This window comes from Larus michahellis, chromosome 7, assembly GCF_964199755.1.
Source record: "Larus michahellis chromosome 7, bLarMic1.1, whole genome shotgun sequence".
Lineage (NCBI taxonomy): Eukaryota > Metazoa > Chordata > Aves > Charadriiformes > Laridae > Larus > Larus michahellis.
In genome coordinates, this window is record NC_133902.1 from 28,551,032 (window position 1) to 28,578,669 (window position 27,638).

The following is a 27,638-nucleotide window of genomic DNA, read 5'->3' on the forward strand; positions in this document are numbered from 1 at the left end:
GAGTCATTTATTATCTTGATGTACACTGCATTTAAGTTCAATTTTTGTCTATTAGGAAATAATGTGAATTCACACAGATGTTACTTGTCTATTGGGAAGAAAGGAAAAAAAAACCCTGTGTCTTTTGGATGCTGCAATTTACATGAAGGCAGGTCAGAATGCCCTTGGTAATGGCATGAGACAGTGGGTGTTAAAGCCTTGGTTTAAAGAAACCAATTATAACAAAATAAAACATTATGGCAATTCATGCATAGTGTGCTTGAGCTGCAATACTGTCAGTGGGAGGCACATGGGAAGTGAATGAGGTCTTGAATAGATGAAGAAAGAGATATAGAAGGAGACCGACTTGCTCTTGGACTAACTAGAAAAGCTGCTTTAATCTCTCTGTATCTTTTTTCTTCCTCTTTCTCCCTCACTATCTCTTCAGGACTTTAAAAGATTCAATTAAGGGATTTCAGGGAGACTAACATTTCAGGGAGATTACACTGCATATCAGAAAGACTTTTTTTTTTTTAAACACCAAGTGTTCTATGCACGTGCCGCACTAGTAGCTGCTAACATCATGAGGGCCTTAAGTCACGTCTTCTTTTCAGTCAGGCTTTCCTTGTATAATCTTCCATTAAAAAAAAAAAGTCACAGGAGTCTTCCCAGGTAGATTCAGGAGTTCTTGTGCAGTCATTTAACGTGGACCTGCCAGGCCCACTACAGCCTTCGCCCCAGCCTGGTTTGCACTGCACCACTGTGCCAAACTGGGAGATATAAGCTAAGGGCTTCATTATACAGACCACGCTTGGTGAGGATCAAGAGAAAGGATGTATTTCTGGTTAAATATAAAATTGCAATCTCCTAATGCCAGAAAAACTGTCGAGAGGGAACTCTGGGATTCCGCAGAGTCATCTTAGATCTTAATCCTGATGAAGCCGTCTCTCCACTGTGTGATGCAGGACTGCAAGCTGAGGAGCAAGAGCAGTGTTCAAACCTGCCGCAGGGATTGCAGGCAGAGGCAACTGTGCTGTCTGAACCAGATCACTGAAACTAAATATCCTCTAACCAGTTACACCTCTCCTATTTAGCAGTCACTGCCTTGCTTCATGTGCATATCTGGCACATGCTGAAACATCATGGCTGGGCCTCGTCCTGAGAGAGCCCTCCCTCTGCGCTGGCTCTTCCCAAGGCAGCTATATGGGACTGAAACCCTCGGAGAAACTTGTGGACTTGAAGGGCTAAAAAGACCTCAGAAATGAATACCAGCGGGGTAAGAAGGAAAAGGGGAAAGCGAAAACAACACTAGGTCTAAATCTTTGGAAATATTCAAAAGTAAATGTTTTTGAATCATCCTCATTAACAGAAGTACCCTTGTAATGCTGTCAGAGCAGTAACTAAATCCCGTATCTTGGAAGGAAAGCTGAGGCCTCTACTGAAAGGCTGATATGATGACTAGCACTAGTTTCTAAAGTCCTGCTTTAACAGGTGGACAAAAATACCTGGGAAAAAAGGGGGCTGCCAATACGTCAGTTTTTCTAGCTACTTCTGGCCTTTTTTTTGTCAAGAAAAGCGTATTTCATCTGGAAACATACAGAGATATAAACAGTTGTAATTGCCACTGGTGAATCAATACAGTATCAAGCAGGCATTAAAGGCAGCTGATCAGCTGAGTCTCCCTCTCTACAGGAAACAAAAAGCCCTTTCTTTCCAGCAGTTGTGTTGCTCTGATAGTTTTGTCTTTATTAGAGACACTGAGGTTTAAAGGCTTCTAGAGATAATGAGAATAAATCAGGAATACAAAAGAGTGCTCTCCCAAAGGTGCATTTATGACAACAACCCACAAGTTGTTCCTCTCCTCAAACCGACAGCTTGTCCACTAGTGAAAAGACTGTTTCATTAGATTTGAATTTTTGAACTCTTTGCTCATGAGTAATTCTTAGCAAGTGCTAGCTGAATCTAGGAAAAAACCCAGCTTTCTCATTCTTACTTTCATTTATTGCTCTGTCTGGATTTCAAGCCTTCTCAGCAGTAACAGAAACCACAGCAGATCTGGTTTTCTGTCTGCCATGAACTCCGTTGCCTTAGACCTTTGTAGCGGAGCAGTTACGTCACAAGGACCATGTTTATAGGGCACTTTCACTGTTACTAGCCCCTTTTCCTTAGTAACTGCTGTGTACCTCCAGTCCCCAAATCCTCAGTGTCTTAAATTCAATTTAGGAATCAGCACAGCCAGCACTGTTCATTAGAAAGAATCTCTGTAGAAGGTCTAGTTGCATCCGTCTCATTTGGGGGCTGTAGTGAGTTCATACGAAGTTTCTGCTGTTGCCAGTTTAATGTCCATTCCTAGCTAGGATATCAGAACCCAAACTGTGGGTGAATGTCAGGATCATTTGCTCCAAAACCACATAGAACTGATTCTCTTCTCCCTACAAATCAAGAGTACCTAAATCGCTTTGACCACATACAGTTAAACTTGTGCAATGGAATCAGTGGATTACAGCAGTCCCTGTGATTGCAAAATAGGGTGAGCCAATTGGGCACATACATGGGCTGTGAAAACAGAGGGTTGGTATGACACCGGTCTCAGCAGAATCAATCTGTGGGCACCAGAATAATATCTAGTGATGTGGTAGTGCGATGAAACACAAAAAATCTAAGTTGCAAAAGCTGTGGTTTAAGTTTCATGATGCCTGGACCCTGTAAGAACATACTAAACAACTAAACAAGCTCACAAGACCCAAGGTTAGGGTACAGGACGCTAAGGGAAAGTGCAGCATAGATGTTTGTGAAAACAGCATTAGATATGGATCTGCAAACAGGCTTGGCGTCACCTGATGCGCAAGGATGACCAAAAGGAATACCGCAGATTAGTTGCACGTCAGGCTTACAGCTGACCACAGCCAGGTGGGAAAAGCATGTACAGTATTGCAAAAACAAGGTGCAAGGCGCAACATAGCAGTACAGATGACCAGAAGAGATTACTAGTTGCAGCTTGGCAAGTGAAAATAATACTTTCAGAGTCTGTTAGACAAAGCTGGATTTTCAACACTTGAGCTAGAGGACTCAAATTTGCTATAACCAAAGAAGACTGAGACTGAAACCTAAAAAGTTGGAATGGGGCGTACAGGGAAGACATGAAACCTAGAAAAAATCTGGAGGAAAAAGATTAAAAAGTAAATGAGCAGAGTTTTACACCATACAATAAGAGATGGAAATACTTGCAGATAGGTATATCTACCCTGACCACAACTATCTCATCATTATTGCCAGCAGGACTAATCCACCTTAGTAAAATTAAGCATTTTTTACAGAGTTTGGTGGAGGTTTTTAAGCTGGCTGGTTTGCTTTGGCACAAATGCAAAGCAGGGGATGGCATAAAAATAAGAATACTTGCCATTGTCACCAAGTTCTTTATGCTATGAAACCTTGCCTTCAGTTTTCCAGTGAAGAGCTAATTGCTTCTGAAGGAAAAACTGCTCCAGTGGTTAGTGCCACAGTGTTCTTTCTGCATCTACTGTATCCTTCAACTACTGTATAGTAGTTCCCTGTTTATCTTCCCTACTGTTATCACTCAAAATTTGCACCTTTTTCTCAAGGAAAACAACCTAGTATTCCACAAGCTTCTGCCACAACTATCTTTTTTAGATGGATTTGTAATGGGATAAATTGAAAGAGACCTGAAACAAATTGTTTGATGCTGGAAAAAAAGATGGTGCCTAGTGAGTTTATTTTTCAAGGATATCACCTGTCTTGTCTTGCTTGTGAAGGGTGGGGTTTTTTAGTGGATGGTACTGATGAGAAAAGGAGATGGGAACAGACTTGTATGGAGTTTTGACTGCTTTATTTTTTTCTAAAATCCTGGAGGGATGCAAATGTCACAAATCTCTAGTCTGCTCCCACCTTATTTGACATGTCAGCTTTTCAATTCAAGTGTTTCAATCTGTAGAACTTGGATAAGGTTAATGATATTACATACAGCTTGCAACACGGGCCAGCTGCAGGTGCTTAGAACAATGCTGCAAGACCAAGGATGTGTAAGACGGCCCTTCCCAAAGGAAACCTTCCTGACTTCCCACAATCAGTAGGGTTTTTTTATAATGCTACATGCTGCCTACCACCATACTGTAGAGGTATATCAGCCTTTACTGATGCCTGTATTTATTTACGTATATACAGACAACCCACATCCTGTGCGCACTCTCGCTAGATGACATGAGGTGGGTATACAATACCTACACATCAGACTGGTACTTTTCAGACTTGAGCTGCAAAGTATATAGGATTTACAGCTTATGTCGGGATTTCCGCATTTACAAATCAGGATTTCTAAATTTCTATTCCAACAATTACCTACCTCTCTTTCTCCCCTGCCCATCCCAACAAAATCATGTTATTTATGTCAGGTACATGAATGAGTTAATACCTTGTGTTTCTTGCAGGAGTGCAGGCTGTATATTTGTTGAAATGATCCAGGGCCAGCCAATATTTGCAGGAACTTCTGGTACAGAACAGCTGGCGAAGATCTGGGCGGTGAGTAAAATATACCATGAAATGGGAGAGAAAAAGAATGTGTTACTCCAGCCCCCTACTTAATTTTGAAGTCCTAAGCATAGGTCCTGTGAATAGCAGAAATAATTTGGTCCAATCTGACAAATTCATAGGAGACTTTGTAACCCATGTTATATTTGGCAACTTTCTTACAGGCACACGAGTAAATCAAATGACTTCCCTTTGATGTTTGTCATCTCATCAAAAATTTAAAGCCAATTAAAGTGACATCAAATTGAAGAAGGCATAAAAGGTGTGCAGGTACTGCAAATTCTGTTCCTTCTTGTTAAATCCTTTACTTACTGTAGGATATAGCACACCATATTCTCACAAAGGAGCTCTAATACCGCTCTTAAACTGCCTTGAAAACGGCAAGACCCTGAGGTTTTTCAGAGATCCTTCTTCATTTTAACTTGGAACATTTTGTATCATCCAGTTTATGGTGCAGCCCTAGAGACTGCTTTGGCATAGTGGAAAGTGTGAGATTACTTTATAAAGGCAGCAGTGAGTGAGAGCAGACATATTCAGGAGCCTCTTAAGCCATTTTTTCTGCCGGGGAAACTGAAGCAGAGCCACATCCTTAGTGCAGCTCGTAGAATTGAGGCAGTTACCAGCACTAGCGGATTCTGTATGTTCCTTACTGCTCACTGCTGACCCTTTTACTGACTCTTCAGGAAGATCAGCCTATAGATTCCTATTGGGTTTTGCTGTAGGTGTCTGCCCTTTCACATCTCCTCCCAGGCATTTGCTCTTCTGCACAGAGTGTTTCCCAAACATGGATTTTCAAAGGATAAAGCAGAGGAAACTGAAATTTGGAAAGTGGTGAGGAAGAACTTTATAGCCTCAAATCTGTGTAAGTCAGATTTTTCTTTCTTAATCCCTTCATCCAGAAATACTCATGCCTGGTAGGGTTTTGCTCTCTGCTTTTAGCTAAAATGTTATAAAAAGACAGACAAGTGGGTCCAGTTCTTAGACTTGAGTTCAGTCCATTTAAATAAATGCTGAATTTCTCTTTCTTAGAGTATGAAAAAAGAAAAGAATTATTATAGAAAAAAAAAAAATCCATACTTGGACAATTAACAGGGTTCAAAGCCAGGGCAGGGCCCAGTTTCCCAGAGTGTGAATGAAGGGTATCCTTCCACTTACAGCTCTGAAATCTCTGGATACATTTCCTGTGGTTTTGCAGTTGGAGGGTTATAGCCCTATCTTCATTTCTGTGGTATTATAACTAATACCGTGATTAATAGGATTTGTGCTACAGAAGGCAAAAAAAACTTATTTAAAAATCATGAGGAAGCTTTAAGAGCCATGAAATAATTAGTGCCTTTCACAGAAGGTTTTATGTTATTATACAGCCTGGAATGAGGCTCTGTGTTAGGCCAAGATTTCAAAGCTCCTTAGAGGCTTTCGATGCCTAACTTGAGATATTTTGCCAAGTGTGAGGTTCAGAACGGGGATTCCTACTGTTTTCTAATAGTCAGTTCCTTTCATGTACTAATAATAGAGGCACCCTGCTCTGGTTTAGAGACCGTCTGCATTTGTGTGCATAAGTCTATATCACCCAGCATGCTTATCTCCATGTAGGACTGTTGGTTTAAACACCGCATAGCTACATAGCTGCAAAATCCCCATTCTGTGAAATGTGTTTGTCCTGTTGAATCATCAAGACTGGCCAACTGTCATTTCACCAGCATTTCTTCTAGAGGCAAGTGTCACCCTAAGCAGTCTCCATCCCCTGTCTCTATGCCTGGCTGCTCATTCCTTCTCCTGTGTTACCCCCCACATGTGGGGCTATGTGAACTGGGGAACCTATAACTTGGTTTTCTCCCTGGGTTACTCTAAACGACAACAGTTTATTTACCCAGTTCATCATCTGGCTGCACAAACAGTAGCACTAATGACCGGTAGTACCCGTGAAGGGATGACACAGGAGCAGGACCAAATGGGAAGGGGGTGAAGAGGAAGGCGCTACTTAGGCCAGCAGTGCTGGTTATGGAAGTGTGGCCTGAGTGAATGTGAACTGCGGTGTCTCCAGTTCTCCCACGGCATGGAGAGTAAGCAAACCTGACAAACATAAGATCCATCATTCAAAGTTCAAGAGATAAGGCATAGGTTTCACATTCAAAACCTCCACCTAACGTTAACATTGTGCTGAGAAGGACTTCACGTGGGCGGGATTAGGCTGCAGCATGCCACCAGTGTTCTTCTGTGGCTGAGCCGAACACGTGACAAGCCAAACGAATGACTACAAGGCGTTTCTCTACATAAAACATAAAATATAACTTCCCAACAAAACTAAGCAAAATCAGCTAGGTTGATTCCTTCAGCTGGTTCATCACAGGAGAAGCAGGCAGTTAGAGAGCAGAGAGAGAGGACAATGATTTATACCCGCTTAAAGCGCTTGCTGAAATACGGCCATTGTAAATATGTTTCTGGCTGAAACTATGCCTCTTCCAAAGTGGACTGAACTGAGCTGCACCAGGACCTTTCACTAGAGTAAAAAGTGCCTGCTTGGGGAAGCATGGCAGAGCAGCAAGTATAGAGAAGCTGGTTTGCTTTGTCTGATGGTGTGGACCAGAGAGTTAACAGCTAAATTTAGGGTGGCTACACAACAGAAATATACTCTGGGGATTGTTCTAGTTAATTGAAATTAATTATAACTCATTGTCTGATTTGGCAAGGAATCTCATTACAGGTCAGGGGGGAGGGAAGTTAAAAAAAAAAAATCATCTGCCACATTACCTTGGAAATTCAAAAATAGATCCAAATTCATGGGTTGGAATAGCATCTTTTGTAAAGAAAAGACTCAAAAAAGATAAATATAAAGCCATATTCATATGGAATTTAGTGATTGGTCCTCTGAATGCTTTCACACCTCAACTCAGCAAAATTTAAGCATTTGCTGAAAAACCTTATGTAGCAAAGTACAACCCTGCACAAATTACTATTTTCTTAAACTTCCAAAGGAAGCCAGAATGCTGAGCTGACCCTGGAGAGTATGATTTTACTATGTACTGAACTTCCCCAGCTCCCTCTGATGCTTTTAGGACTGATGCCCGGTGGCTCATAAGAAACCTTGAAGAATGAGTGCCCAGACGAATGCAGGCATGGCACTTCAGAACACACACATGAATTTTCAATGCAGAATATTTCAGAGGTTTTGCTGTGGCTTCCTGGAAAACTAAGAGGATAGCAAAAGAGAGTAAATTCTGGACTCAGATTCAGGTTCCGACTCTCTCTTTCCTGTGCATACAGTTTGCTTTGGGCAGACCTGCCCCATTTACATGATACACCAGTCAAAAATGTGTCCTCATCCAGACCTGTCAAATTACCCTGAGTGTAAGCCACCTTCCAACATCCTCACATTGGCTGAACGCTGCAAGACACCTTCTCTTTGGGGGGCTTTCAAGCTTCCAAGACTGATTTTACAGGTGAGCAGAGACAAAGGTCCTACCCCTTGGTCTTTGCTGTGGCAGGCTGAGTCCATAAGCAGTTTGGAAACATGGGCCACAGCAAGCCACCCTGGCTTGCTTCCCCCCACAGACCACCATGCTAACATGTGCCAGCCACAAGATGTAGTTCCTGCTTGTGGCTGTCTTCTCCAGGTATAATTGTCCTCACAGCTGTTTCCCAACTGTGAGTGAGAAAAGCAATCAGCTACCAGATGCATAACCACTGCAACACCCAGGCTTTATATTCATTCCTTCTTGAATGTATTTTTTTTACTGATGCCTGTTTTCTTGCAATCTTATCACAAGTTTCTGTGAGACCAAGTTCCCCATATCCTAGATCTCAGCTTTCATTTTAAGGAAAAGGAATTGTCTATCATATGCAAAGTGTAACTAATGTGAGACAAATCTAACGTTGAAGAAGAGAAAGTGAATAAAAAACCCTGCCATTTTTCATGTTGAAATTTCACATTTTTTTAAGGAAATCTGATAATTTTGGGGGTTGTCTAGATGATAAGCTTTGAATTCTTGGAGTCAGCAGTACTGATTTATAATACCATATCACATGCTGTGAACTATTCTTAAATATGTGGCTTTACCTCTTTAGCACAACTCATCCGTACCTATAGGCACAAGGCACTTTGCATGTGGCAAGTAATAATAGTAACACTAAACATCCGCAACTGCAGCCGGCACAAAAATCCAGATATGCTTGATCTCACACATTTCAGCAACTAAAATGAGGTTGGAGGAGGCTTTCCTGGCCCAGACTTTGCTCAGTGAGGACCCGCTTCTGAAGCCCACAGTTCACAATAACGGCCAAAGACACTGCTGAAGCTCTGGACCCTCAGGATGAGACACTGGACTGCTTTCTGGCACCTGCCAGTAGACCTGTCTGCCAGTTTTTCACCTCAGAATGGCAGGGGTTCTATCGCAGCTCTCAGCCTGTGCTAACACTGCTGCTTGCACAAGTGGGCTTACTCTGCGTCCCCAGTGCAGCTCTGGCACAGGAGGACAAATTCAGCGGCAAAAGGGGCAGAACAATGTGACCCCTGGGCTGGCAAACACATGCAGGAGTGGCACCTGGCAGTGCAGTTGCATACGCCTTCACTGATGTTCCCAGCAGCAACAACATTCAATCTCAGCAGGATTTCCTTTCTGCTACAAAATCAAATGCTAAAATGTCAGTGTCCGTTATGTGCAGTGGTAGATCCAGCACCAGCCAAGGCAGTGTGAATCTGCGCTGATATACAGTAAAGGCCACAGTCTCTCTCTGTTGAGAACAACTCCTCCAGCTACAAACCAAGGCAGGGCATTGGCCAACAGAGGTTATTGCTCTTCTCACTCTCTTTCTTCTTTTGACAGGTATTGGGAGTCCCAACTGAGGACACCTGGCCAGGACTTTCCAAGCTCCCCAACTATAACCCAGGTAGGATTTAACTCACAAGAATGCCAGCTTTTTCTCTGAGGCACCAGCCACTTAATTTTTGGGTCAGTAATCCTCATTATGAAAAATCCTGTGCTTCAGTGTTACTAAATCCCTTGAGCTACTTAAGGATGGTGTTGTTGTAGGACCTACAACACTGGGATTGGCCTAGGATACAAGCAAAGGTACATGCACGGCAAAGTTGCCTCACTGCGTGCTGGGTGTATCTTAAGCTGATGGAAGATTTCATTGCTGCAAGCGCTGACAATTTAGTTAGTCTCTACTCCTCAATGCAAAGGACTGATCTTTCCTGGTTTAGACTGGAAAAGCTGACAGGTACCTGGAGACACAGTTTATCTGAACTCTCTGTATTTTTATGGAGATTGGTTTGGGGGCCTTTAAACCTCAGTTTTAAAGGTCACTGTCCCTGATTTTGATGTGGGCAAGGTGAGAAATCTGTGTGATTTATAAAGCTGGCTTCTTTTATTTCCACATGGGCTGGTAGAGAAGTCTGTGTCCTGGACTTCAAAGGGCCAGTTGTCTCTTATTTTGATGTGGGCAGGTTGAGAAGTATGCTTTGAAAAGCTAGCTCAGTCACTCTCCCTCTCCCCCCTCTCTCTCCCTTTCTCTCTCTCTCTTTTTGTTTAATGTTTTCTCTTGGGAAAATATATTCAAGTGTCAGTGAGGGGGAAATGATGAGCACTGATTCTCAGCCTCTCAGCAGGATCATTCTCTAAGAGAAATATAAAAGTGAAATATTAAAAACCCTAGAATGTGAAATCCACCCGTCTACAATCTAGCTATTCTCTCTCGCTTGTACCCTAAGAGAGTGGTGGGGGGAGCCTGTCTATCCAGAAGGGGGGAAAAAGAGCAGGGGGGAGAGGAGGAGGGAGAAGATGTGCTTTGAGCAGGAGGTTTACAGGTTTAGTAGAGCATAGTAACATCTTTTCAAAGAAGTGGGTGTTGCTCTGTGACCCAGTCCAAGATGCCCCTCCTTTGATTCTGGTGCATGAACACTAAACAGCCTCCATTTTCACATGGTAGCCACGATTGGCTGAACAATAACCTGGTCTCACAGCCAAAAGGACTGGAATCCTTCACACAATTAGCTGAGACACATTAATCAAACCAGCGTGAAATGGGAATGTGTCGCTGTCCACAGCAAGTTTAATTTGGATAGGGAGCAAGCACAGAGCAGACAGCTGGAGGAAGCACTTTCTTCTCTGAGTTGCCGAAGGCTTGGCTGGGTAGTCTACAAGTTGGGAAAGGTAGTCTGGGAGGAAAGAAATGCTTGTGTTTGGGACAAACTGATCACAAAGAATTTTTTTTTATGCCAGTCATCTGCTCATACAAGGCCAAAAACTGTCAGTGATGATGATTACATATCCCAATGCTATACAGAGGGACAATCTAAAAGCGCAAGCGTTAAGGCTACACTAGCAAAGAAACTAGTACAGACGACAGAGAGTGTGTGAGTGCCCAGAACTTCCCTGAGCAGCGACTCTGGCTTAGCTCTATTTTTTCTGAGTAACAGTGCTGTCCTCTGCTGCTGTGGATGGTGCCAGTGGCGGGGCTGGGAGGGAGAGGACAGGCACCTAGGCAGCATGGAAATAGCTCCAGTAAAGACAAGTCTAGTCATCATAAGCAGTTTTCAAGTCTGAGTTGCTTTCAGGTTGATAGAATGGACTCCAGCGGGGCAGAATTGACCTGTGCTGTGCTGTTACCCTGTGATGCTAGTGCCTTTTGTGGCTGGAGCAGACAGAAATGCAGGACTCAGAGGACACCTTCCTGTGGGAGCATCCCACCATGCCAGCAAACAATGGAAGAGGAGTGCTGAGCCAGTGCTGGGGTCAATAGCTGTGCCAGCTGGAGACGCAACATCCCTTTCCCCACCTCAGAGCCTGTCTAGGGGGTCTGAGCTGCTTCAGCCATGTATGAACCAAGCATTTAGCTCACACCTGGATTACACAAACCAGTCTCGATAGAAGAAGGTTAGTCATATGAGGTTGGACTATTTGCCCTAGTCAAGAACTAAATCAAGTCAGTTTTTGAGGGGGCTGCTGGTGAGAAGGCAAATTAGTCTCTTTGTTTAAAGCTATTTGCCATTCACATGCTCCTGCGCACTTCCCCTCTCTTCCCTGAAGCACAAGTGCTGTTTCCCCCCTCCAGGACATGCTCAGCCCGAGTGGAAGCTGTGGAGTCTGCCTGAGAAAACCATCTCTCTTGAGGTTATTTCCAGCCCAGTTGTGTGAATCTGAGTGCCTGGGATGGTTCAGATAAGCAAACAAACTTTGGAGCACTTCCCCAAATCTGATGGTTTGAATGCTTTTAGCTAGTCCTATTGATGTTCGCAGTGAGCGCAGGCAGCAAACAAACAAACAGGTTCCTGCCCGAGGCAAGGAACGAACACGGCAAAACAAAGCACTGAGGTGTGATCCTATTCTCATTGAAGTTGATGGCAAAACTCCCACTGGATTCAGCAGTGTAGGCTCAGCCCCAGACTGAGGTTGTTACTGGAAGGGTTCCTGGGCCAGGTGGGTTAGCAGGAATCTTTGAAATGAAAGCTGGAAACCTTTAGATATTTTCCTGTCACTGCTGAGGGCTCAAGCACATCCTACTGCAGACTCTGAAGAGGAGATATGGCATGGGCTGTAGGGTCTGAGCCAGGCACACGCAGGGCAGCTGGGGGAAGAGCAGCTCCCCTGCCCCCTTTATGAGCAACTGGCAAGGGGTGAAATAGGCAAAGGAATATTTGTCCACCCTATGCCCCTGTGTCTTCTTGCACAAAGAAGTTCAGAAATGGGCCTCATCCCCATTGCCTACAGTTTGCCAAAGTCTCAGCCTGTGCCTGACCTGGGGTGAACAGGAAGGATGGGTGAGCAGCTCTTCCCTCGCCAGCCCTGCAGCTTGTGATCTCTCCCCCTCTTCCTGGGGGTGAGACGGTTGGGGTAGGGAATTACACACAGCTGTGGGGCCTGAAAGCACGGTTTTATCCCAGCCCTGGCTTGAGAACCAGTTCCTGCAGAACATGAAGGGCTGGGAGAGCTCCTGCCCCATGTCTCAGCACACTCGCTGGCCCTCTCCCTAGCTCCCCAGGCTTAGGAGCCCTGCCCGTAGCGACAAGGCTTTGCCCTGTGTTTGTTCATTTGTTCTGTTCCCCTCATTTTGCTTCCCCTGAAAGAGGCAGTTGTAGCTCTGTTAACACTATTTTTGAAAGCTCTCATGCTGTGTGAGCTCAAATCCTTGCATTAATCTACTGCTGTGTTCATTTCACTGCGCTGAAAAGCAGGGAGTTTAAATCCCCTCTAAACACCATTGGTGACACCAGAAGGCCAGTGTTTTGATCCAGCCCCATTAATGGTTACAAGTTTGAATCTAGACAGCAGGGGTCAAGGGCAGGAAAGGATTAGGAATCACAGCCCATGACATTAAGCTAGTGCTTTCGCCAAACTGGGAATACTGGAGCGCCCAATGCACCGAGTTGGTTTTTGTTTCCTTTTTCTGACATTTGGGTTCCAAAGAGTTGGGGACAGTGCTTATTTGTTTATAACGTGATGAACTCACTATAAGTGAGCTTTACTCCTCGATTTATCACACGGGCTAATGAATTTTCCTATCGCAGGTAGTATCATCTCACTTAGCAGATGCAGGTTTTACACTGGGCTTTTTCAGATGCAGCAATGACTTCTAAATTAAGCCTAGTTTTTCACATACCTGCAGGCTTTGCTACGCTGAATGAGTTTTAAAAGCTTTCTAGAGTCAACTTCTGCTCCAGAGTACAGATTTTTTGTCTCTGTTGCGCTTCCAAAATGTCACCAGCAGATGGAGGCAACAAGCAGCAGGCTCAGAACCTCCAACTTTAAATGACATTTTTGAGAATGCAGAAGTCTGCACTCTGAGTGCTTTTTTTTTTGCCTTTTTTTTTTTTAATCTCACTTTTTATGCTGATGTTTCATTTAAAAAATGGGATGGTTTGAAACTGAATTCTAAAACGATGAAATTTTTATTGTCATAGTAAACTGCATGTGGCTTTGATCCCAAAGGGAAGAGCAGCACTGTAACTAATGCGCAGTATATGCTGTCCAGGCTGCAGGGAAACTTCCTATCTGTCTGGCACTGGGCACGGACTGCAGTTTCCAGCCTGCCACACAGGCAGAGCTCTGCTTCTGTCCTGCAGCTACAGAGATTTCACTAATGAGAGAAATTTTCTCTGCAAGCCTGCAACCCCAGTGCCTCCATCCAGCAGCACTTGGCATCCTCTTTCTCTCTATTCATCAATTAGGAAAGTTTAACTTTTGTCCTCTGGCTTGCTTGCCTCATTATCAGTTCATTAGCCACTTCCACCTGGGTTTCCATATAGGAAGGTATTTCCTCATTAGCACACACTGCCTTGCATACCGATAGAAAATAACAAACCCAAGTGCTACCTTTCAGATCTACTCGTATTGTTAAAAAAGCCAATCAGCCCTACACAATCCTATCATTTTATGTCTATATCAGCATTCTGAGATGATTAAATCAGTAGTTCATCCACTTTTTGGAATGATATCCAAATATTCTTTATCTCCTACCTTTAAGGAACAGCTGCTTACATTGTTTTACAATTTTAGATTGGTCCTAATTTTTACAGTAGAGAAAATATTTACTGCTATGTTCTTACCCTGCTCGACACAATGGGGCCTCAGCATTCTCTAAGGGTTTGTCTATATGGGGTCAGTCAGGAGATTAATCTGAACTGATTTAAAGTGGATTAGTTAACTGCATTAAATCCTTGAGCAGAGACACACTGTTTTCTTACCCATATCTTCCATTTATAATCAAAGCTTTGTATACTGAAAGTGGCAAGTTTGGCAGTCCTCACTCAAGCAGAATTCTCCACTGAGAGATGTGTTTGGACAGGGGCAGCAGTAGCTGGCTCACTGGCGCTTACACTACCTCTTGTAGATAATTATTAATCTCCATGTTATATAAATGAGAAATTCAAGTCAAGAGACTTGCTCGAGACAGCAAAGACTATAATTCAGGTATTCCCTCCAGTTCCATAAGCAAGCTGATATTTCTATCTGTAATGTAAAGAAAATCCTATTTCCTCTTTGGAATGTTAATCCTGAAAATGCACTCCACAAAAACAAAGTGACATTTCAGTTAGATATCATTGAAACATTTTGCCCTGCTGTTATCAACTGAACGTGCATTTTTTAACTTTTATGTTAAACTCATTAAAGAATATTAATGTTAAAAGATTTCAGTAGAGTTAAAGTACAATATTTAAGTCATCTTGACATTTTTATTAAATATTAAAGGAAATTGAATGGAATGTTTCCATCTCACAAATTGAAATTTTCTGGCAGAAAGTTACAACATCTGAAAGTTTTTGGCCAGCTCTATTAAGAGGTAAAAATTTCTACCTCATACAAAAAAATGTTATGCCTTTCCAAACCATTTTTTAAATTGCTTTTCTTCTATTCTGCCTGGAAAATTTACAATTCTACTCAATATGGACAATTTATTTCTACACTTTTATTACAGTCGAGGGGGCAAAATGAAGGAAAGAGGATCCATAGAGAATGTTATTAGTGATCCAAGAGGAATGTTCTGGAAGAGTTAATCTCAGTGACTGATTTGGGAAGGGGTTATTTGAGATACTAATATATAACCTCTATATATTGGCGATAATTTCAGTGCTCTGGCACTTAAACAGTCATGAGTCCCATCCCAGATTATATTGACATTTATTGCTTTAGCAATTACCTTAGTATTTGGGTGTAGGGCAACACTTCAATTGTGAACTGTTACTTACCCGGTGATAGACAGGTTTAACAACCTGCTTGCCTGGCTTAATGGTGAAAGATTGCTGTTGGAAAGGTTAAGTACCGAAAGTCCAGTCATTTGCACTTTTTCTAATTGTCTGTGCGTCAAGTCAGACAATGAGTGACCGAGCCCCAGGGCCTGGCACTCTGCAGATGGCTGTGCCAACGAAGGCAGAGTGGACTCACACTTTGCCCACAGACGGCAGCTTCTGTCCCTGAATGATGTGGCTGGTGCTCCCGAACAGAATGGGACGGCAGATGCTCTCGGATGGTGCAGCTTAAGCCCCAGCCGAGTTCTGGATCTACTAGCAAGAGACCAGTGGCGCTTGCCTCCTGGTGGTCTCAGTGCCGCGGGGAATGCTTGTCCAAGGCTGGGCTGGAAGAGAAGTCTACACCACCCTTCCTGCTCTCCTTTCCATGGCTAGAGCACCGTTCATCTCTGCTGTCAGAAATGGTGCTCAAGAAAATGTAGCTGGGTAGAAATTGCAGCCTTTCTGATGCAAGAAAATGTCTCCGTTGATCAGCTCTAAGGGGAAATCTTCCAGGCTTAAGCCGTTCATTCATATCTAAGCCTGAGAAAATTCATGCTTCATAAGAAAACATTTAAGGAATGTATTCCTCTACATTTTCCACAATGTTTAGAAATGTGTCCTTGACAAATGGCAACAACAACATGGCCTTCCCAAAACTGCGAGCTCCGCAAAGTTCCAGTCTGGTAGGGACGTTTGAATCAGTAAGTGCAAAGGGTGCATGAAAATGGTTAACTTGATAAACGCCAAACTTAGTGAGGGATTGACAGCAAGAGCAGTGGGCAAGAAGAGAGTAGGACCCAAGTGCCTTTGCTCCGTCCCCAGTCTTTCTGCCAGATCCATACACAAAAGCCCCATGTGCCCACAGGGCAATACCCAGGGCTCCGCAGCCCCTCGGTAAGCCAAAACAATTGCTGGGAATTCAAGCCTGCAAACCTCTTTCTGCTTCCTTCGTGTGAAGGCTTTAGGGACTGATGCTGCTTTTATTGAAGTCAAAGCAAAGACTCGCACTGTAACAGAAGGAGGCCCAAGGCCTATATTCACAGATGCATGAAAGGAAAGGGTTACAGAACTGGAACAGCCTTATTAACATCAATGCTGGTGCTCAAGTCCTATAGGAATAATGTATATTTATAAATACTAAGATGACAGATTCTATAGGGCCCTTTGAAATTCCGAGCACGTGTCTTTTGTAAGGGCTCAAAGAATGGGGTTTGGCTTGATTTTCATTTAATCCTGTGATTGCATATTACACTTTCTAGAACTGGTTGCTTCCAGGAGACCTCAGAGACTCCGAGTCATCTGTGACAGGTAAGCTACCTGTAACGGCAACGTCAAAATCGCCTCTGGGTTTATTTGTTTCTTTATGCAATCATTTAACTTGAAATGAGCTCTTTTGGCACGCTCAGGAAGAGCTGGGTGGCTCTGTAGTAACAAGCAGATCTAACATCAGTTAAGCAACTGATTTTGAGAGATCGCAGCAGAGGTAGGCATACAGTGGGTTTATTATTCCCAGAGGAGTAGTGATTATTCTCAGATAAGCGGTGATTCAGTGACATTATGGGCAGCTTTTTGCGGGGCAGAGTTCGCTTCAGAAGGTTGTACTTTCCCAGGGCCTCTTGCCCAGACTGAAGACAGACTTTGCACTGTCCCAGTCTTCATTTCTAGAAACAGACTGTAGGAATGTTGCTCAACAGTGGTAAGGAAGACGTGCTAGGACAGCATTTTTACGAGACAATGAAATAATCTTGTGATTAGTTACGAGGAGAAAATTCACATTCTTCAGTGGCCAAAAGCTATGAGACTAGGGCCACGGTTACATACCTCAGCTTGACCAGGCACACCAACACCACCCAATGGCTCCCTAGTGTGCTAAGGGAAGGGAGTATTTTTCAAGCATATATACGTGTACACACACACACACATCATGTATATATGTATCAGTGAAAGAAATTTTTAATCAGGTAAAGTGCCCTAACCTAGCTCAGAGAGCCATTGAAATTGAATCACACACACACACCCCCAGTACTGATTTTAAGGCACACAACAGGCTTTATAGTTACGTAGGAAAAGACTAGAAAGGATTTGTTCTCAGGATTGTATTCATGCACAGGTCAAGAATCAAATATTCTTTTGAGGAGGTAACCACAGTTTTCATCACTGCTGTTTATTATCTCTTCAGCACATTGCCTGGGATCCAGGCCTTCTCAGAGGGAAGCGTGCGGCCCTTCAGAGCTGGGTTTCTGAATGGCTGAACAAACATGCTGAAGTTTTCAGCAAAGCACAGGTTGCTGAAATGCCAGCCATTGTCATGCACGTCTTCAGAAACACACAAAGGCTCAGCAGTCCCAAATCCTGATAACACAGGCCCTGGAAGAGAACAAATCCTCTCTCAGCCTGAACAAAGAAATAACTATATTCCTTGCAACTCTGCTGTATTGTACTTCTGCTTTTTGGCTAAAATACCTTGACAGGCCCCATTACAGCCCCATACCGACGGGCTGGTCGAGCCCTCTGTGGCAGAGCTCTGGGCTGCACGTGGGCCAGCTCCAACTCTGCGTTACAGAGTCCTTATGCCAGCATGGCCAAACGGCTGCCTTGGCATGCTCGGCTCTTGAGAAGGAAAGAGCTGCTTCATACAGACCACTCAGCCATGACTCTCCATGGCCAATTAAGAAATCAGAGGGGAGCTCTGTGCAGAGCTCAGCCACCACCAGGAAGCCTGAGCCATGGTGGGAAGCACTGAACCATGCTGCTGCCCAGTGTGGGTGCCTGCAGCATCAGGGACTGAGCGGGCAGAGGGGCTCCAGTAAGACCCTGCCATGGCAGGGGCAGCATGTGGTGCAGCCCTAGCAAGCAGCCTCAGGCTGGATGCTTTGGCTCCCTGTCCTGTCCCTGCTCCCCAAAGCAGCAGGGGCTTGAACCGTTTTGCTGGAGGTGAGAATTCAGCAGTTACCTACTGCAGTGAGGCCAGATACCTTTTATAAATCTGTTTCTCAGGATACCTCTCTCTCTCTCTCTGTGTTTTTCCCTTCTTTTTTTTACATTTTATCGCCTCAAAATGAAAATGTCAGCATGTCAAATGTCCTGTGTAGGGAGGGGGAGTGCAGGGGAAGGGGGATACCGGCGCCTGATGTCACTTGGAGGGGAAGCACTGGTGGGGGCCGAGGGAGGAAGCACAACAGGCTCTGATGGGCCTCCTGATGCTGAAACAGGATCAGAACAAACAAACAAACTAAAAGCTGTAAAACTAAATGACTATTTTTATTTGTTTCCTTGTTGGTTTGTTTTCTCTCTTCCACTTCCTTGTCCCCAGCTGTTTGCTCCTCTAGAAAGCAGCCACTTGGCATTGCTATTTGCTAGGCATGGAGCATGTGTGTATTACATCTATTTTAAGCACTCATCCTGAGAAACAGATTCATCTCCATGAATCCCCAACACGTTTTACAACCAGCTGCACTACTGGTACTAGAGTAGGAAAAGGGGAAACGGTATTTCCTTTATTTTTTTAGTTTTGATCTCTGGTCTGCTCAGTGGGCCAGTCAGGTTATCTTGTTCACTTGCATTGTCACTGTAAACTGGCAACCCCAACCTCTGATATTCCAGTTACGACATATAAAATACAGTCTTCCCAGCAGTTTTTTGCCTTTTACTTGCAACCTTCTTTTTACAAAATAGCAATTTATTTTCAAAATTCCTCTGAAAACATAAGTTTAGGCTGAGATCCTGGATGCATCTACTCCAACATAATCAAACTCACATGGAAAAGCAAAAGTCCTGGAAAGCTATACAGCTGGTATGGGTTTATCCAGCTCCCCTGTGTCCCTCTACTATCTCTGCCTCAAGCTCTGAGAAGGGCTGGGTCAAGTTCTGGTTCCAGCTTTCTGGCTTGTGCTCATCTCTTACGCTATTTTTCCTCCTGTTTTCCTAGGCTGAGCAGGATGACAGCAGCAGAGGATTTGGCCTCCAGGATGCTTACAGCCTTCCCTCGAGGCCGGATCTCTGCACAAGATGCGCTTCTTCATGGCTTCTTCAGCCCTCTGCCTCCTCAGCTCTATCAGGTTTCTGCTGGTAAGTTAACTCTTGATTTCATCTCACCAAGAAAGCGCTAATTCACATGCCAATTATTATGGGTTTCTTCTATACTTTGAAAGTCTCTGACATTCACCCAGATCTCTCTCTCTTTTCTGCCTGCCCTCCCTTCTCACTCCCATATGCTGCAAATACATCCCATTGCAAATTTGACAGCTTGTTTTTCTGTTTTCTTTCACTTGACCACGGTGTTAACACTAGAAGGGGACCTGGATGGGCTGCCGCCCTGGTACATTTGCAAAGCGGAGGTGTATATGCTTTGACAGGTCGTTTCTCCCCCATTCTGTAACCCCAGGGGCTCAGAGCTTTCCCTCAGGCTGGCTCACACTGTATATTCAGTGTAACTCACATGCCAGTCCCTCCTGATGTCCTGAATTCCCAGCTGCTCAGAATGATGTGCTAGCCCCAATTCCCTTGGACCGCTCCTCTTGCTCCCTTTTGATGTTCAGAGACAACAGCTGTTCCCCATACCCTGTCGCACCAGTTCTCCCTCAGTTTTACCTGCTTTATTTTCTTCTTCCCTTGCTCCCTTCTCTTTAAGCACACAGCTGCATACACACAGATCTGCGTCTCCTGCCCTGAGCTGACAATAAATACCAGGTCTCTCAAGCTACCGGTTCTGTTCCTTAATGGAAAAAGCTCCCTCCTATTGGGCAACAGGCCAGAGAGCCCTGATACTCCCCATTGCCTCCTGGGCACCCACTACATGAGTTAGTTTGTTGGGTTTTTTTAAGATAGGGGCAATTAAGAAGAAGCCTTCTTGCACTGTGATGTCAAGCTATTTGAAAACTTAATTTCTGGCTCCTGCGACACATCCCAAGTGAAGGAGCAACCAGCTAGCATCTCTCCCAAACCGCCGCCCTTCAGAAGGTGCTCTCTGTGCGTATGTGCATGAGTGAGAGACATCTGCATTCCTTTTCTGTTCACCCAGCCACAGAGCACAAATCTACTTTGACACTTTTAGAAAAATGAAAAGATGGAATCTCGCAGGAGCCTGCCTGTGCCGGGGGGGGAGGAGGGGAGCACGCACAGCAGGAGGGAAGTTGACTTTTCTTTATACATATAGGGTTTTTTCCATGCAGAGTTTAAATTATGCCTGATAAAAGGAGTTTCGTGGATGTTTCAGTTCTTTCAAACCCTCCTGGCTTCCTCCCAATTAAATGAGGTTTGTCAAAGCCACAGGGCTCTGCTGCTGCCGGAGAGGCGGACAAGCACTTCCCGCAGTGACATCTCCAATCCCCAAGGGAGAAGATGAAAGTGTCAGTGCTGAGAGAGAGAGAGAGAGAGAGAGAGTGTGGAAAAAAACAGGTACAGAGACAGACAATGTGAGAGAAAGGGAGAGAGTGAGGAGAAACAGAAGGAATGTGAAAACAGATTGGCATAACGTGTCAATCTCTCCAACGTGCTGCCAGAGAGGGGACAGATTCATTTCACCTGGGTTTATGCACCAAGCCATATTTATTATCCCCCATATTGTGGCGAGAAGTACCTTGTGGACAGGAAACTCCATGGTGTTATCATAGCAACCAATGTGTTGGGAACAGAATCAAAGTGCATAGGGCTGAAACAAGTACAGTATGATCATGCAAGACCATATTCATGAGTGACTCATTAAGCCTGTAAAAATTAGGCAATTCTGAATAATTTCCCGTGTAGCCATCCCTATTCCTGTAATTGTATAAGACATTTGTTCTCTTGTCATTTTGGCATCACACTATTTTGGAATTTAACTGTATAATTTTAAAATTCTGGTTGCTATGATAACATGGTGCAGATTTAAAATATATTCTGTTCCCACTTTGTTCTGGAGGATGCTGGCTATCCTCCTCTGAAGGAGAAAGTTAAAGCAGAAGGGCAAAGAATGAGCTGGAGATGAAAGGTGAAAGGAGGACAGGGTTGATCCCAAGGTATGTGAGAGAGTAAGTGGGAAACAACATTTGGAAAAATAAAAGGTTCCCGTAAGAAATTTTTTTCTATTTTTATGAAATAATTATAGCCATAACTGCCCTTTTTATAAGTTGCTATGACAAGCTGGAAGCCAGAGGATGTTTTTCAAAGGTCAATTCCTGGGAAAAAATAATTGTAGAAATCAGTGTTTCAAAGATACGTACCCCTCCAAATAGCATGTTTCTGATTACTAAGGGGAATGCTAATGACGAGAGGCTGGCTGCTGCCCCTGGGAAGGGGGAGAGGGAACAAGGGGCTCTTTGCATCCTGGTGGTCAGCTCCTGCAGAGGGGAACAGGCTGCTGTTGCTTATGCCCATCTGGATGCAAAGCACTAGAAAAAAAGAGTAGCCTGCACTGCAAGACTCTCTGTTCCCAAGTGTGGCTGATCCAGAGATGGGCCTCTCCTACAGCTGCTCGCTCCTGTGCCTCTAGTGCTACAAGGGACTGCTAAGGCCTAGGTTCAAACCCTAGTCATCAATTTGGTGGCCTTAATTCTCTACACGCCACCAGCACATCTGGATATGGCAACGAAAGAGAGGAGCATGGGACTCTCCAGTTTCCTTCCAGTGTGGCTAGTAGCCTAAGGGGTGGCAGTGATGACCTTTTGTAAAACTGGAGCATTTGCTGTCCTTTTTCTGGCCTAAGCCAATCCTGAGACAATTATCTTTGTGCAGTGCAGCCCTGCACTACAGCCGCTCTGATAAAACTTCAGTCTAACCCTTTGCCACCTGCTAAAGCAGAATGTTTTCTGTCCAATTAATCACTCCTGGAAGAAAGACGAGATCCTTGAATCAAGGAAGCGTGAGCTGTGCTCTCAACTCAGTGTCAGTCCTGAAGTGCAAAGGGCCTTCTGAGGAGGTATCTCACTCTGCTGTCAGACAGGTCAGACACAGTAACAATTGCAGCTTATTATTCTTAGTTATAGATTTGGTTTATTTTCCCTCTCTTTTGCCCTCAAATGCTTTAAAGCAGGCTCGCAAGCAGGGAAGGTGAGCAGTGGGATTTGGGATTAGTATCAGTGTGCTCCCAAGAAAACGTATTGCAAGAAGAGTTCTGGCCAAACAACCCCAGCATGTGGGCCAGGGATGCCTGAGCTGGCACCTCAGATCCTGTCCTCACCGGACTGATGTCCAGGCACAGTATAGGCCTTTCTCACAGTTCAGGAGACATCTGACCCTGGGCATACCATCGGCACAGCAGTTAGTCAAGTCCAATTTGTGCTCCGTGAGGAGGATTGTGTGTTGAGTGAATGTGATCCTGGCTTTGACTAGGAGAGACTTACTCCTTTTGGGTACGGTTGGTCTCTGGTTGTCTCTGGTCATCTCTGGTCTCCCTCCAGCAGTTCAAAACCAGTGTGCCAGGTGGTGATGACACTGTACTGTTTCTCCTAAAACAGCCCGCTATTCAGCTTTTCAAAGACAAAGAGGAGGAGGGAGGCTTGGTGTTGACAGAGCACTGTCATTTAAATGCCTGTTCTGTCTAAACTAATGCAAAGCGAATGTAGGCAATGCTGAGGTTAAGGCTGCAAGCCATTGCCTACCAAAAATCCCATAACTGCTGGGATTAGCCAGTGCTGGTAGATGTTATCACAGGGCACATATAAAGAAGAGATGACTTTCATGGACATGTTGTTTGGGTTGGCTGCTTTCCCTAGGTTCTCCTACATAGCTAAAAGGTTTATATAGTCACATTTTTTTACCTCTGTGCTTTGCCACGTCTGTATACAGCAAATGGATTTCCTTCTCTGCAAATCAGATACAGACACCTAGAAAGTGAAGTTCCCACCAGGTGTATGAATCTGGTTTATAATGTGTCTTAATAAGGGAATAAAACAAAGTTGGTGTGGAGCAGCAAATCAGCTGTCATTCCTGAACCAAAAGCAGTCTTTTCTGTGAGGTGATAAAGCACATCTTCACTTAACTCAGGAAAAACATCCCTCACTTCAGCTGGCCCAGTCTCCACCGTGGTGGAAGGTCTGCTTGTGTAAATACTGACAGGACACTCAGATTTTGTATTATGTTATTAAGCCACCACCCTAGGAAAGAGCCATTGCAACATCACAGTGGATGAGTGCCAAGGGCACAGGCCTCTGGAAATGCTGCCCTGCTTAAGCTCTTCCCCTGTCGCTGGCCCGGAGCAGACATCATGCTCGCAGGTGCTGGGCCCATTTAGGAGCACAGGGCAAAGGGGAAGATGGGAAAAGAAGGAAGGTTTCCTTTGCTCACTCCCCAGCTCGTGCTCTTGCAAAAGCACAACTGGCGCAAAGTTTGTCCCACATGACTTGTGGAAACAAAGTCCTACAGACATGGATCAAATGCTCTGAATCCCATTGATCTCAGGCCAGAGGATCTCTATAAAGGTCTTATTGTTCAAGGAGATGAACTGCTCTTGGGGGGAGCGCTGTTAACACCCTTCATGGAGGCAGACGTTATTGCATCAGAGGTTAGCAGACATTTTTCCGTATTTTGTCTAATTGCAAGTTATATCTGAGGTTTCTTTAACTTCCACTTTCCCTTTAACACTCTTAAATGCAAATCTGAGAAGATTTAGTTGTCTTGTTTGCTGTGAAAGACATCTGGACTGGAACTCCCCTGTAGTCATTTGCCATCCTCAGGTGCACTTCTGCCTTCACCCAGTTATCAGCAGAAAAGAGCAAATAGGGATGTAGTGATCAGATTTCTAAGGCACAAAAGTTAAAGCTAAGTTTGAGATTGTGACAGCAAGCAACCATGAGCCTAGGAACTCAATTAGCCTGAAAGACAACTATCTCATTATCTTTCCTAAAATGATATAAATACATAAGAATATAAAAATTTAAAATAAACTCTCTCTCTATTGACTGTCTAGATGACTGAATTTCACTGCTCAATTTCTTTAAACACCCACTTTAGTATTTATTTATTCTAAGCGTGAAGCAGCTACGATAATTAGACTGTCAGATTTGGTAAGTTAATGAGGAGTCACTGGAGTGGAAGGTTTTGCATTTGTGAGATTGCTGAAGGAGAGAAGCTCCGTGCCTTCGCTCTATCTCTTTTTTCTTTTTCTTTTTTCCCCCCTCCACTGGGTGGGAAGGAGAGAGCTTGGCAGTGCGTAGATCCATTTGAATCCTTTTGATTAGTGGGTTGCATTCCCACCACCGTTCTACCAAATAATATTTTGCTGGTTGCTCCAAGGAAACGAAAAATAAAAAAGAAAAGAAACTGTAGATGAGATTTCTAGAGAAGGGTGCCTAGATTAAAGAAATCATTTTCCAATAAAAATCAGAAGGAACAGAGCTGTGAGAAATAGGATCCTTTATTAGTTTATATTGTGGCTAATGTCACAGAGAGCATTCGGAAAGTAGCACAGTGAAGGAAAGGGCCGTTCTGCAGCTTTCTCTTTAACCTGATTTTTCCACAGGACAATCAGTGCTCACAGTTCCAGGAGTGAGACTGCAACCTGAAATCTGTGACCTGTTTGCTTCTTACCGAATAGGCCATCTCTCAGGAGGTTCAAGCAAGTTTTGGTAGAAAGCAGATTGACTAATTCTTGGGTAAGCATGTAGTTCCCACTGTCAAAGCTGCTCCTGTCATCCTTAGCACATTAATTCCTTTTTGTATTGAAGATGGGAAAACAGAACTGATACCCAGGGCTGGATGACCACATCCCAGGCTGTGGACAAAGTGGGAAATCTCACATTCAGAGAGAAGAAATCAGCAAGCCAGTGGCCCTCAGTGCACAATGCTCAGTGGTATCATGAGAGATTTGGGTCTGTTTCTTCATATTGCCAAGCCTCAGACCACTGCCCTTTCCTCTGATGCCTCCACAGTCAAAATATTGCTTCATTTCCCCGTTGCTTAAACTGACAAAATTGCTTTGTTTGCCTTTGTCCTTGTCTATTGAATTCACATTTTATAGCTTGCTTGTTTTGGTTTCACATGCAATGGAACCTAAGCAGAGCTAGGCAAAAATCTCCTTAGCTTGTAACATCCTTGGTTTTAATTAATCAGTATTTTAATAAGACACACCTCAAAACGATGCTTCAGCATCAACATTTTCCATGTCCTTTTTGTTACAGAAGACCAAAAGATCACTTAAAATCACTGTTATTGAAAGAAATTACCAGAAAATATTCTTTTATTATATCCTGTCTCTTTGTTTACTTTGTGCATTTGTTAACAGCATGTGTCCAGTCAGTGTCACCGGCTGGGTCTGTGCTTGCAGGGCAGACTTAGAAAGTGATCTTGAGGCCAAATCAGTTTGACTGTCTTATTGTTTGCCAAGCTAAGAGGCAACCTAGCTGTGATAGCAGGACAAACCTCAGCTTCCCGTCTGTGCTTTCAAATGCGTGTAGATGGCATGTATCTGCTATAGGATCAGGTCCCAGCACTCAGTGCCTGGTCTCACAGCCTCTCTCTACCCCATCTGTCCTCATCATGTAGACAACAGCAGGCAGACAGGGCAGCCTTGAGTCCTTTCGAGAAGGACCTGACATTGCCAGCGCTCTGGCCAGATTGGGTTTTGGAGGCAGCCCGAATACATTCTCTGCTCACCTGCTCAGCTAAGTGCAGACAGGGTGGCTGCTCCCTCTCTGTCATCAGAGAGGAACTAATCCTGCCAAAAAAGCTGGCTGTCACTTCCACTAAGGCTTCTGGGACAACTCAGTTGAGGAGGGCACTCATGCTTCAGTGTTCAATGAACTTCGATTTGGACAGTTTTAACTGATTTTGAGAGTATGTCACAAATATATAATTTAAAATAGTGAAACCATGGAAATAGCAGGAGATACTCTTAAACATTTTCTTTTTCTTTTTAACATTAACCTGGCCTCAAAGTGATTGTGTCCCTTTGTTTAAGCTGCTTACAAAACATACTAAACAAAATGTCAACTCAACATTTCTTCTGCACTTCATTACAGGAAAAACATTCTATAGTGATGGTGTTCATATTATTAATTCTCTTTTTAAAAAAGGCATCTGGATTCAGACATGCAAGCAAGGTTATAAATGAAACAGTAATTTTTTTGTCATTTTAATAGGCTACCAATGGAAAGCAGGGGGTTATGTATGTTTTTTCAAGTCTAATCAGAGGTAGATAGGCATCTAAAGCACAACAGCCTCATGCTGGCACATGAGAGAATGGAATTTCCTGGGAACATAATGAAACTGGCCAGCCTTCCTTCATTGGCCAACCTGAGTTAAGTTACAAAAATAGACAAAACCAAAAAACTAAACATACCAGGCTCAGCCATGAATCCATGGGCCTTAAGTGACATAGCGAGGAAGAAAACATCATTACAGTCTCCTCCTTGTTCTCCTTCTGGTTTCAGGAAGGAAAGAGATAGTGCCAAGCATCTATCCCAGGGTGATATACACTCCATGCCAATACTTCCATTTTCTACCCTATTTCACCTCTTTGCCTCTACCTGCTGAGGAGGAACATATGGATCATTGGAATCTGCTTCCATTCTTCTGCTGTCTCTCAAAACGTGGATAAATAATACAGGGCCTCTTATATGTACCTGCTGCTGTACTAGCTAAGTGTAGTTGAATCTACAGGAAAATTAGAGCTTGTTTTAAACCAACTGTTAACAAGCAAAGTAACTGAAGTCACTAGCCCTGCAGAATATTTGGAATTAGGATTTATTTTTCCTTTTGATTCAGAATTGAGGCCACGGATTTTTATCCTAACAGAACAGAATTCTTTTGCAACAGCAAAATCTTTGGGAGCATAAAACAAGGACAGAATGGCGGGGGGGGGGGGCGAGGGGAGGGGGTGGACAGACAGTATTTTTAAAAATCACCTTTCAGCAGAAGATAATGAAATGGTGCAGATGTCCTGCCTTTTGTTTTTCAGAAAGCAATGTCAGAAAGATTGACTTAGCAACGAAGATGTAACAGCACAGTCTGGACACTGGACTTGCAGAATAAACTCAACCATGTGTCACTTAATAGAGAGATCCCTGGACCAGAAGATCGATGTACAAACAGGACAGATGGGGACTGACAATTGAAAGAATGTAGAGGCTGATCCAAGGCTTAGAGAGACCTGTCATTCCTGGGGTTTGCCTACAATCTCCTTCAACAAAAGAGCTCCTGAGGGAAGGAGGGATTAGTCAAAAGTTGAGTGAAGTCTCCAGGGAAGATGGTTTCTTGGATAAAGTTGTCAACAAAAGGAATTGTTTAAGACTATTTGTTATAATTTCCTAGAGGGAGCTTCTGCCATTACTAACAGGATTACCAGCATACTGGTTCCACACCAGCAGAGCATTAGACATGTGCATTGCAGACTGGTTGCTTAGAGCTGAATTCAAGGGTCTTCTTATACTGGGTCCCAAATGTGTGCAGGTGTTGATGAGCAGAGGGGAGATGG

General features: G+C 43.8%; 1 protein-coding gene across 1 annotated transcript in view; it reads left to right on the forward strand.

The window, feature by feature from the left end:
• Window positions 1-24,796, forward strand: part of CDK15 (cyclin dependent kinase 15) — a 36,842-nt gene extending 12,046 nt beyond the window's left edge. Inside the window, exons 8-12 of the mRNA XM_074593845.1 lie at window positions 4,425-4,515; window positions 9,348-9,411; window positions 16,510-16,558; window positions 19,179-19,318; window positions 24,687-24,796. Of these exons, the coding sequence (XP_074449946.1) occupies window positions 4,425-4,515; window positions 9,348-9,411; window positions 16,510-16,558; window positions 19,179-19,318; window positions 24,687-24,796 (454 nt within the window). The remainder of the gene's footprint in view (window positions 1-4,424; window positions 4,516-9,347; window positions 9,412-16,509; window positions 16,559-19,178; window positions 19,319-24,686) is intronic.
• Window positions 24,797-27,638: the final 2,842 nt, after the last annotated feature.